The 13,658-nt window shown below is 37.8% G+C and overlaps 1 protein-coding gene across 1 annotated transcript in view; it reads right to left on the bottom strand.

The window, feature by feature from the left end:
* Positions 1 to 10,906, bottom strand: part of LOC124160328 (inactive ubiquitin carboxyl-terminal hydrolase MINDY-4B) — a 48,806-nt gene extending 37,900 nt beyond the window's left edge. Inside the window, exon 1 of the mRNA XM_046536158.1 lies at positions 10,728 to 10,906. Coding sequence (XP_046392114.1) covers positions 10,728 to 10,800 — 73 coding nt within the window. The 5' untranslated portion in view covers positions 10,801 to 10,906. The remainder of the gene's footprint in view (positions 1 to 10,727) is intronic.
* Positions 10,907 to 13,658: the final 2,752 nt, after the last annotated feature.

The following is a 13,658-nucleotide window of genomic DNA, read 5'->3' as shown; positions in this document are numbered from 1 at the left end:
TATTATGGCATGCACTTAAGTCCAGATATATATTTTCAAAGTACAGCGGCACATCATTTTTACGCCGACAGTAGTTCAAAGTCACGTTCACTCTCGATTTTCTTTCTCCTTAGGCCAGCTAGATACATTTCAATGATGAGAAAAATTATCTCACACTTAGAAAGTAAGAGAAAACAATTTGAGCTCGACTACTAAATGCTTATTGCAGTAATTTTCCCAACGACCGCAGATCTTTTTTTGATTTTAATATACGTTTAGCAATATTCTGACTCGCAGGCATTCTTTGTATTTGCACTGGAAAGGTAACCATAAATTGTCGTCCACATGTATAAATAATCACCATTTATCACCCAAGTCTGTGTATTTCATATTTCTACGCACTTTGAATTTCGTTTTCCCAAATATTAGCCTCGATCCTGCTGTGCTGAAGATAAACTTGAATGAAGTCTCGCGAATAATTCGGTGAATAAATTATTAGGAAATAAAGTGAGGAATAGAATTGGCCAAGTAGTGGGTCTGAGGAGTTCGCACAGGTTTTCTTTCGCTTGGAGGGTCTTCGATTAATCATAGACGAGACAAATTGTCCCGTCGCGCAGAGGAGATAGGGTACCTCCCGACCATTCACAGCCGAGAGGGGAATTAGGTAGACAGGGGAGGCAGGCGACGACGCGGCTGTGTGCGACACCTGGCGGTGATGTAGTGGTCCTCAGGGGCGGGTGACCCTAGGCCACGTTCAACGCCCTCTGCTACCTCTCTCGCTCACGCCGCCAATCAAGGGACTAATTCACTATCCATAATAGTAATTTAAAATGTCAATACATGTACTGCATGAACGCAAATCATTTCCATTGATGGAATGGTAAGAGCAATTGTGAAACATTGCAAAATAATTCAAATATAATTCAAAAATTGGAAAAATGACAAGAAATAAGAAAAATTATATCTCACTTTTGCATGAGAAAATATCATTTTCTACGACAATGTTCACTATGGAGAACCCTTGTCATAGCGTGATGCAATAAGCTGCTAACTCATTAGATGGAGGTTGCTTATTAAATTCTATGTTACGAGGGTCGTTCAAGTCTTTAGAAAAAGATATAAAAACAAATTGTATTGGGTTAGTGTTTTATATTTTTCTTAATAGTTATATTTTAGCCATATTTTAAGCATTTTTCCAAGCATTTTAAGCCGTCCAAAAAGCACGTATAACTTCGCGATCCCCTCAAAATAGTCATTGGTTTGGTCGATGACCTCTAGCTTAGACGTAAACCTTCGTCCGCAGAGCAATTTATTCAAGTTGTGGAAAAGTCACCGAAGGCCAAAGCTGGCGAATGCGGTGAATTTTGTAATGATTGAAACTTTAATTCTATTATTTTGGCTATTGACTCTAAACAGGTGTGCAACCGTGCATTGTCTAGTTGAAGGAAGAAATTTTTTGCTTCAAATGAAGGCGATTCTCTTGATTGCTAACATCAACCGGTCCAATAACGATGCATGCTACTCTCCTTTCATCGTTTTTCCCTTTTCCGATTAATCGATGTAAATAATTCCGCATACATTCCAAAATATCGTTGCCATGACTTGACCGGCACATTTCAACATCTTCACCTGCTTTGGCTGATTAAATGCTCGTTACAGCATGAAAAGCATGAAAAAAATACACCTTAGGTTCTTCACCGCACAGCTTCTTATCTTATTAGCAAATTAATGCTGTAACTGAAGTTCAATCAAGCTATTTACATGTTAAAATATAATGATTAAATTATCTACATTCCGAGTACACCAATTTGTTTTGAAAGCACGATAAATGCTGTCAATGTGGAAAAATGTTTTAAAATTACATAAGCCAATTGTACTTGTTTTCAATAGCGCAGCATCGAGCCTAATCCTTAATCTATGTTGGTTGGATCTATGGTATAGTTAAATTTATAAGATAGCTATTAATTACAATTATTGCAAATAATGACACAATGAATTGCTCAAATCGTGTCCAAAATTCTAGGCCTTTAAAATTTCCACTGATATTCAACTAGAACGTGCGTAAAGGACGCGTTCACTTATTACGCTTCCAAGTCACAAAAATGTCTTAAAGGGACTTTAATATAACTTGCTGCTGCCTACATCATCCTAGGCATTCTTCAAAAAACGAGATATTGTAGGAAAACTTTACAGGAAAATCTATTTACTAGAGGCGGAGGTTTTAGATCTAATTGATGCATTTATGATCAATTACATTAAATGCAGATACGAAATTATTATTTCAATTTTATGATCGGACTTTTTGTACATCTGTTAAAACGATAATCTTCTTCATACTCGTTTAATCGTTTAAAATGAGGTAAAATTTTAGAAATGAAATTGGCTAATGAATATATTCTCATGTAAACATAGTCATGGAAGGTTTAAATAAGAGAGAAATATTCTTTTCCCTGATGAATAAGTACGATCGCGGCCAATTCTCAAATCGGATTTAAAGATGTAAAAAGCTATCCGAGGGTTGACGTCATTCTTTCATGGCAAAGTAAAATATGCATTACAAAGAGCATATGTGTCTTGGGTTGTTGAACTGGTCTATTGCATGCAGGTAAATGCTTCGTCTAGACTGAAGTCCACGCAAGAGCTTCTTTTGCAACGGATCTCGAAATAAACTGAATGTTGAATATCTATCCGACCACGTCCTTCCTCGAGGGAAATGGGAAAAAGTGAAACAGAAGTTTCCCGTGCAAGTTTGTTGTCTGAAAAACTGTAAGAAAATATACTTCATGACTACGGAACTTTTACTTCTGATAAGTCATATCCTGCCTCAATATTGAGTTATGAAAGATAAACAGCAGCAGCTTTTGTAATTTTCAGGAGTTAGTTTTAGAAGCGATTACCTTCGCATTCATGAACAAGTCCAAATACAGGGAATCGGTATGGTATGCTATTTGGAGGAGGCGACAGACAGCTTAGGCCATTTGTGCCATGAGTGAAGGGTATGGAAGGAAGGTTGGAGGGAAACCCGCCGTCGGCATTAGCCTGCTCTTAACGAAAGGCGCCAAGTGTACCACGGCTTACCGTCCCATCCGACGGACGGAGAGTTGCGCTTGTAATGTCCTCCACAAAGCATTCAAGCAGGGATCTCTGAAAATTCTCTGCCACCGCCGGGATTTGAACCCGAGCCCGCGGGGTGGGAATCCAACGCTAGCCACAATACCAACAAGATCCCCACAGGAAATCCAAATTATGAATAGCAGGTTTCTGTAAAATGAAAAGTAGAAAGAAATTATGAAAAAAAAGCCGCAGACGAGACTTGATCTAAGAACCTTGGCATGAGAACCCGTATCCACTGTACTAAAATAACACAGGCGTAATTATCGTTTACAAGTACTTGGTTTCCTTTTATGTTGCAATATGATGTTATAGACTCATTCTGAGCCACTTAGCTCTTAGCCACTTAGCTCTTAGCCACTGGACTACGGTAACACGTATTGAAGCGTCGTTCTGTAGGGAATACATTTCACCTGTTAAAGTTTAAATGCGTTTTTGTTTAAAAAATTTATTATAAAACCCCCATATCGTAGGGTAATTCGAGGATAGCATCCGATGGACTATAACACTTCAAATTTTGATTGCATTTTGACACGTAGATTTGGGACACTCCCCTAGTAAGCCGGAAGCCATGTGGTAGCAGAAGAGCCGTGAGAGCACACTGGAGCCTTCAGCTGGACGAGCAACTTCACTGATGAGTCCGAGACGGGCCCATTTGACCAGGCTCTTTCGTGACCTGTGCAGTGTGCATATGGCGTGAACCTAGAGCAGCTAGTTTTTTTTTAGAATGCTTGCCTTCACCCGTGAGGGAGGCGCCAATAAAATAAATTTCACCTTGACAGCTGCCCCTTCATACGCTCATCGTCGCCTCTCCACGTTACTCAAAGGAAGGAAGGCGGAAGAAAAGTGGATGGGTAAAGTTTTCCCTTTACAAGATACAGTAAAAACTGAATCTCTTTCAAAGACGGCCATGGAGTTTGCTAATCATCTCAAGACGGGTACCTTGAACTGAAAAGCTAACTTAGTCACACGGAATCCGGTGAGCAATGCTTGGCTGTCAACACAAAGGTCAAATTTTCACTTGCACGTAAGGGATTTCGCTTTGTCTCGATTTGTTTGGTTTCCACACCTCCACAGTTTCAAGGGTCTTAATAGTACATACAAATATATAATAGTACGTAAAATAACTCTCATAATCAAAAAACACAGTCATTATACGTCATAATACAACAGAAAAAACTATCCTGAAATTTATAATACGTAACTGAAATCATAATTCATTCAAGGCTTAAAACAAAAATAAATTGGCGTAAACTCTTTATGTCTTGGTTTTCATTAATCTAGTGGCATCCTTTCATTTTTTTATACCGACTCTATTCTTCCCTCATATTCTCGTTTTTCCTAATTAAAGGAAAATAAAAAATCAAAAATAATTAACTCCACTGGAAAATTCTTCCATTTTGAATTATTTTAACATCATCCCACACACGAGCACAAGAAGACATCAAAACAATGTCAATATCAATATGAGAGCAGGACCTGAATAAACTCTCATTTCAATTCGAAAGTATTTACACATATAAGATCATAACAAATTATTACTTTTTAAAGTTTAGCAAAATGCACGAATACGTATAAAATGTATAAGACTTTCAAGATACATAATATATAAAATAAAAGTGTATGCAACACTAATCTTGGTTGATACAAGCCGATCAATTCGTCCCATTCATAATTTGAACGTCCCTCCTCACTTGTCCCTCAGTCCACTTAAGTTTTACTACTTAAGTTCGGAGAAACTTGACCTCGGTTTTAATTACATGCGACCTGCATCACGAACTCAGTTGACGTGACCTTGAACGGAGAAATTTTCCAGCGGACCATTTTGAATGGATTTTCTGTCAAGTATATCCTCGTCAAAAATGAAAAAATTTCCAACCCTCGCCGAGACCATTTTTTTTTCGGGAAACATGCCCCTTGGATAGGGCAAATATTCAAACACTTGCGGGTGGGCGGCGCGTCAAAATCCGGACAGGTTCGCGTGATGTGGCTTCACTTGACGGGAGATGAGTGGAGGGCGAAGGCAGGAGACGCAGCTAGCGAGACCAGGGAGGTGAGTTAAGAGGTTGGATATTCCAATCAAAGAGAAACGCGCACTCAAGTTTTTCAACCACTAGCAGGCCACCCGGCGTTGCTCGGGAAGGATGGTATCCAGATAAGTGTGAAATTTTCGCACAATTTGTGCATTGCGGGTGACTCCGGAAAGATAACACCGTGGCTAGTCAAGGTATACTTAAATTCAAGGGACCTGCATAGATGAGGCACAATGCCATTCCATAGAAGGTTGATTTCTGTTGCCACTTCGGTCGCATTTTAATCAGTTTTCAGAAATGTCCGCGGTGATGAATGCAATGCGATCCACTTTTTTATAAATATTTTGCATTAAAATGTTTGTCATGGCCAGGAATAGCATTAAAAAGTAATTGGATTGATCATATCATCTTGTGTATAAATTTTGGTTAATACCCCTAATTAAAACTTATTTCCCCGTGAAACTCAGATCAATTTGTCCACCAGCGACACGAGCGGCGAATTCTGCAAACCCATTTAAAAGTGCGGTGAGTACAACACATTTAGAGGCCGACTTGAGGATCCTCTTTTGTAATATCCGTGCTTAAATTAGTCAGGAGCGACCGCCTTTATGTGGTCAAAGTTCGGGCTTTGCGTTCCGGCCGTGGCGATGTGCGCACGATTTGGACCGCTTGTGGCATCATATGCTCAGCAGTCCATACCACCTTGACCGGTATAGTCCTCAAATTTCCACAGGCGAGAATGATGCCTAGGTAGTTTAACTGGCTAAGGCACTCGACCGGAATTCTGGGGATCCTGGTCAAGGCGAATTATTTTTTTCTCGGTGGATTTTTCACACAATTCGTGCATTGCGGGTGACTCCTTTAAGATATCACCGTGGCTAGTCCCTGTATGCTTAAATAAGTGGGAAAATTGGAACTTAGAATGCATGGTCACATGGCAGGATACTTAGATAAAGGAACAAAGCAGATACAATGATGGTATACATACCTAGGTGACAGCAAACCATGGAAAAAACTATTTCCGTATACCGCACACGGGATCAGCTTATACCCCGCTACACAACATTAATTGTTGTGTGAATCCTTACAAGCGCCGAGAGGAATACTAATTATGCGCAGAACCCTATGATTTATGCTCTCCCTTCGAGCGTGTCAAGAGATGTGTCTAATCTGCAGGATGTCCAACCGCCGAAGTTGTATGACGTAATTTAACGAACTGTAATGAGAAAACGACATAACTGACGGATCAGACGCAACCAAAAGTAGTACTACAAGGTTTGGGAGTATGAAATGCTCCTACATACTAACTTAGGTAGCAATCCGTGCAGCTGTATGGAAACGCATGGCGGATAGACAAACAGACACCCCCTTTCATAGATAGTTGAAATTAGCTGAATAGCTGGTAAGCGACCACTTACATACAAATCTTAAACTTAGCCACATAAATACACCAAGGGTGAAATTAACCATTACAAAATTGGCTTAGGCGGTATTAAAAACTCTCTTGAACTGTGAAATAAAAATTCAAAGCAAAACGGTACGATTTGGCGCTTTGGCAACGGACAGAATAATTAACGAAATAAATTAACGAGGATCAGGGGCAACCTTGGCCTAATGATTAAAGGTATTTGCCAAATACCTCACCGGCTCATACAAACGTATCCCCTTTTTTATGCTACCCAACCAACACATATATACCATAAATCAATCGATAGACACATCATTATTATTTCATCCATTCTATTGCATTAACTCGTAAATCTGTAACGTACCTATATTTATTTTTCAACTTCCCCGTGAACAGCACATATAGGCCTTTACAACGGAGGAATTAACAAAGCACGACACAAACATCCATGCCCTGAATAGGGACCACCTACCCAGGCGGGTATCGAACCCGCGACCAGCGGTTTGGCAGGCGAGGACTTTACCCCACCGCCACCGATGCCGATATGGTTCTCATCCATCATAATTCGGAGTGAAAAAGGGTATCCATTCATAGCATGATTAATCTCTATCGTTACAATCGTGCAGTTGGTGCCTAAGTTAGTTGATATTTCATTGTTCAGTTACACATGTAGTTCTAAACTACTCATTGTAAAGTAATACGAACTTATTTAATTCAATACAATGAAGTGCAAAAAATACTCACCAGATTATTAATCGTTTTGAAGGGGTCTTTTATTTCTACTATAAAAAAGATGTACAGAAACGTAAGGATTCTTGTAATAAGTTAAATACTCTCTACTTACGACTCCTGGGACTATTTAACCATCAAAACACTTTGAATATATGCTACATGTATATCACTTACGGAATAAGAAAACAGTGGCATACCCTAATTATACAGTGGAAAGCCTTATTCCTTAAATTTCCTTTGCTGATTTCTCAAAACTCATCACAAGTTATTGCATCATCGTGGTGTTTCAAAGTGACTACGGTTTTATAGTCGTTAGAACACAAAGCTATCTTCAGAATCATGCACGCTCAATTACATAAAGACATGAAAAATAGTTGTATTAATTCATTTATTGTAGCTAAACGAAGATTTTGTGAGAAGAAACCCTACAGCCACTTGATGAATCACGATCAGATTTTCATAAGAAACTTTCAGCAGAGAATATATCCATTCAGCTCATTCACTTTATGGTAGCAATAAAAATGAATCTTCGAAGTTTCGTAACATCTTTCCTTTTGTGAATCACAACTACGCTGTATTTATACAAGGTCTTACAAATAGGTTTCATTACGTTTCCCTCCGCAGAGAATCGACAATATTTGTGAGCAGATCATAAAAAGCGTTTTTTTTAACTCATTGCGATTTATCATCGCGTGTGACAAAGTACACTTATCTCCCCAACCAGTACGCAGAACCCACTTTTTCCCGACAAAGCGATCGTAGTGAATGCCAACCTGCCAAATACCTTTGCCAAAACGATTGATGACTAAGCCATCCGTTTGCAAGCTGCCACGATAGGACTAGGAGTGGGTGATTTTCTCCGGAACAGAAGAGCCAAAAATGAAAAAAATATTGCGATCGATATTTTCTAAGAACCGATTTATTTATTTATTTCTCATCAAATATTAAATCTGTATTTATTGTACATAATGTGATCCAAAATATCAATCGATTGAAATGTTCATCATATTGATGACGTTTCATAAATATATGAGGATGAAAACCTTAAACATTGCTATGATTTATTGAGATTATATGATTTTTATGCGCCGATTATTATTATCTAGCCTAATACAGTGAGTGACATCATTTAGAACTAGCTCAATATCAAAAATGTTAAGCAAAATGCAAATCATTGCCGTGATTTCCTCTGGTTTCATATAAAAAGAAATGTTATTGCGCAGCAATCCTGAATATTCTCTTCATGAAGTACAAAGACTTCAGAGAACTTGATTGACAGATTCATGTTTAGCGGGCGATATAGGAAAGCCTAATATTTCACCCTTTACTTCTTTCTGAACAAATTTGAGCTGCTCATTGAGCCAATATTTAAGGTATGAAAGGATTACAAAAATGCATTTTGAGTAAACATTTTACTCAATGAGCTGCTATCAGTGCTATATGTTGAATACGAAGGGTCGAGCTATGAAAAGTCTTGTTTTCAATTTTTTCAAAGACACTCACTTAATTTTCTGAATTATTTAATCTCAAGTACTTTTAAGCTCAATAATTCCTACTCCAGTTGTTTGATTGCATATCATTAAAAATGATCAAACTTTATAGATCTTATCAGAAATTTTGAATACTGACAGCAACTACTACGTAGTTTAACCAAAAAATATATATCTGAAGCTGGCAAATAATAATTCTGTACATATGATAAAATACTGAATTTTTTAAGGGCTCGATTCAACGCGCTGTGGAATAAATTATTAAGAATGACCCAATTCTCCAATAAAAAGTTTTGCATATACCATACATGTCAGTGGGTTTTAGTTACACGGCGTTAAAAAGCTGAACTGTTGCGAAATCAATTCAAAAATCAGACCACATTGTATGAGCTTCCTTTCTAGACTAAGAGAGAAGGGTATAATATCGTTCAATTGTGTTACCCTTCGTATCACGTAAGCTTTATTGTGCCCGTGTAAACGAGACGTTAGAAAGTCAGACCCGTGTTTACAGCTCTATTTGGCACACAGTAGCTTTTGCTTTGCAGTAAAATAAAGCAAAACAAGCTTAAGGAAGGAGAGACCCTACTAGTGGTGTCACGATGCCGGAACGCCGTAAGACACTAATAAATAACACTTTTATCAATTTTGTTGCCTCAAAATTTCTAATATATTCATTCATAATACATTCGTAACCATAACAAAAAAATATAATAAAATTTAAATAATGACTTTTAACTAAAAAAACACAGTGTAATATTTTACTTCTAAAAAAAGTTAAGTAAGGTGCGTTCCGGCACTGCTAATTTTGCCGCCATGACATCACTGGACCCTACCAAATGGTTGCTTCATAAAATTTGCACGTCATGCTGAGTAAATATGAGGATATTTTCGAATCCACTCACGTGATGGTCCACTACAATTCTGCCGGATATTTTCGCCATGATCACTGTCTCATAACGAAAGAGCATTTTCTATTTTTCAATCAATACGCCGTTGATAAATATGACGTGAAAATCTGAAAATTTTCAGTTTGAAGTCTAATTTTGTAGAAATTGCTATTGGCACTTGAGAACATAAGACATATTAAGTTGTAAGAATGATATAGTTAAGACGTGTTCCACTAAATCACTGCAGCTTCGGTAATGACATGTGTCATACTGAGCGATGGTTGTAGTAACATAAGAAACTACAGAAAAAATGGCGCTAATACATAGCATTACAATGTATCAGTATGATGACAGTAAGGTTTAGATACATCATTATGCATTTATTAAAATTTATGTAACAGAGACTAGCATCTGAGAGCATGTATCTCATAATGCGTAAAGCAGGTAGATAAATATTTTAATCGAGCAGATTTTCAAAACTTAATTAGCAGAAGTGATAATTTGGAGAAGTGGTGTTCTGCGAAGAAATAATTACTTGATATATATATCTGTGGAAATTATGATTATTTCCTTTGTTTTAATTTTCTATATCTAAATATAAATATCGATTTCAATGGGCGATTCTCACTAATCACAAAATTGTAGCATTGTCAACCAATTTCGGATCAACTGTAGAAAAAAGATTGAAATAATTATATGTATCGTTACAGGGGTTTGGTCCAGGAGTAAAATTCGATTTTAGAGCGAATCCAACATATTGGCAAATTTACTAGCTATCAATTAGATACATAGATTTACGAGATATTTAAAACTGAATTTGCAGCAGTAACGATTCTGAAAAGCAGTTATCTGCAAAGTAGTAGTAACTCATAGGATACGTAAGTGGAATGTCTGATTATTTCCTTTGTTTTAGAGCCTCTGTAGCTAAATATAAATATAATATTTAATGGCCAATTCTAACAAAGAACAAAGGAAAAAAGGCGTATTAATATACACCGTGATTACTTATAAAATCGAATTAAAAATTCACGAAAATAACGCGCTGATTTAAATTTAATTAAATCGCATAATACCATCTGTTACTCACCTCTGGCACCCTCTTCTGAGGCTTGCTTCATTGTAGCCAACACTGCAGTCGCCCTTGCAATGGCTCCCATCATCCGCGAACCACTGGTGGGTCCCGCACCACCCGATGGTGAGGTCGAGGCACCCCCGGCCGAAGACGGCTCTGGAGTGGCGGCCGCCCGGGTCGCGAGCCCAACAAAACCTCCGCGGCCCCTTTCACCAACGGAAGAGTGGTATTCCGATTAGAAACGACCAGCGAAAAATTTCCTTTTCTTCCCGTCGAATTCCTACGGGATAAGACGCACAACCAAGCCGCTCACCGTGCATAATATATAGCACCTGTCTATCAAGAGTCATCACCAGGGGAACCCATTTCCCTTCGCTAGGAAGCTCTTTATTTATTTCGCGTCACTCTGAGGAATACCGGCCAGCGATCATCCACTCGAAACTCGAGTTTTTTAAATTTTTTTGCACATCAATCTAAGAGCCGGATATATGGACTGTGGTACAATATACGACCTTCACTAAGACCAGCGTTTCCTTTTTCAAGCGGAAAACTACTATCACCGAGAAAAAAAGCCACATATTCAGCATGTACCTGAAGTAAATACATTATTTTATATCTCAACATAAGACATAGTTTACCTTAAATTTAGTAACACTGGCATGAGATGCGATAAGAAATGACTGATGGAATGACAGACGAATTCTAACTCATGCTAAGAACATTTTAGTTTTTCACGACGAAAAACTGCTGATTTATGCCCATAACCTTCATTACCATACATGTTGACTGATATTGTTACTTTTAGTTTCCACCACGCTCGTTCGATTAAAAAATCATATCAAATTACTATTTTTTATTCAAAAATTTTCCCGCGAATAAGTGAAAAACATCTAAGAGATTTTCACGACGAAAACTGATGATTTATGCCCATAAACTTTATTGCCATAAATATTGACTGATATTGTTACTTTAAGTTTCCACCAAACTCGTTCGATTAAAAAACATATCACATTGCTATTTTTATTCAAATATTTTACCGCGAATATTTACCCTTTTTCATAGGGCTACCATCAGATTACAAAATATTGGAAAAAGAAACCCTTCAATTCGAAGAAAAACGGTATCTTTATCTCTTCTAACGAAATGACTTAGTAGTAAAAAATAAGAAAGCGATTGTGGGAGTTTAAGTTCTCGTCCACGGAGGGGATGCAAAACAAATGGATGATTTCTTTTCAACGCGAACAAACTTTAATTAGACAGGAAAATAACAAACAGAAAAGGACAATAATAGGAATTGCCGCCGAATTGAAAGTAAAATAGATGTAACTGCCAGAATTCCATCCCTCACTACGAAACAATGTACCTTGACGTTTTATCTACCCCGTCACCTAACGTATTATACTAACATCCCCAAATCCCTGTAAGTGAAACTATTGTCACCGGTAAATGATTTTTCTCTTGTAGAAGATTTCTTTAAACCATAAATTGCCTTTCCTCTAAATTTGCATCGCACTAGCTCATCCTTTCTCTGCTGCGAAATGTATTGTTTCTGTATTTATAAACTCCTGCTATTTTCATCGAAGTTGAAAATATTTATCACCTATGAACATATAAAAACAAGGAATAACACGATTTAAACTAAAATTGAACGCACTTAATACAGTGGGCAAAAAATGGACACTAATACTCTCACTCATTGTCAGTAGTATTACGGAACATTTTTGAGGAGGCGTCTAAAAGCGTAACTAAGCCGGCTAAGTTTACATTTATTTTCTTCAGAAACTCGCTTAAATAAAACTAATATATTATCATTATTTGATTGGGATATGACTATTAAAAGAACAGCCATTTAAGTTACTTAGGTTTACAGACGCTAGAAGGTATCGGTTTACTTCCCAAAATAAAAGAAAAAATAAAAATTTGCCGGCCTCGGTAGCGGCGGGTTTAAGTCCTCGCCTGCCAAACCGAAGGTCGCGGATTCGAGTCCCGCCTGGGTAAGTTACCCTTACCCAGGGCATGGGAGTGTGTGAATGTCCTTCATTGTTAATTGTGAATTCCCCTTTGTAAAAGGCCTTCAATGAGCTGTTTTCGGGGAGATAGAAATAAATAAATAAAATATATAAAAACCTTACTTTCAGTAAGGTACTCGTACAATATTATCCTATTACCCAACCTAAAGAGGTATGAAATAATAAGAAGTCGAAAATAAAACTAACGTGCATGACTCAAACAAAATTATTCCACTTAGGTCTTCAATCCAGGCAGTGTATGAGACCGATTAGCAAAACTTTCAACGACGCCAAGTGCCGGAAATTAATACTTCCGTTTCGTGATGACTTCTCCCTTTGGCCGTAACTTAGGCAAGAAGGAGGAGTTCTTGAGAGAGTGCTATAGACGACAAACCGCAGGGGCGAATGACTAAGTGGCGTGCCCGGCTTCCATTCAGTTAAGACGTACTCTGGGCGGCAACATGGCGTGACGATGCGGCAGTATTCAAGTTTCCATTACGACTTCGGTGAGGACACGAACCTCACTCCAACTTGCACCCTTGAAGGTGTTTCACGGGACCATTAAATCGTGAGATGTGCCATCCTGTTTCCCCATTTTAAATGCGGAAGTGGCCATAAAATTATACGAACACTCCGGAGTAATGCGAGAAAACATGAATTAGGTTTAATTTTCTCAGAGAGTAAGGGCTCAATGTGTAGTACTTCTGAATGCGAGTCAAGTATTGCACGCAAAGTGATGAATACACACAACACTTATGCATTAGCGATTATGTAGTTATTTTTCTTTCATAAATGACCTTTCCCTGTGAATTTATATTTATTTTACATAGACATTTTGGATGAAAATTTAGCTATCGTTTTTAAAAGAAAATTTATTTATAACACCAATTAGCTTTATTGTTTAAAAAATGTCATAATCACCACTCCAGTATAAAAT

This window comes from Ischnura elegans, chromosome 6, assembly GCF_921293095.1.
Source record: "Ischnura elegans chromosome 6, ioIscEleg1.1, whole genome shotgun sequence".
NCBI lineage: Eukaryota > Metazoa > Arthropoda > Insecta > Odonata > Coenagrionidae > Ischnura > Ischnura elegans.
Note: the sequence above shows the minus strand (reverse complement) of the source record. Positions and strands in the feature narration are given on the sequence as shown.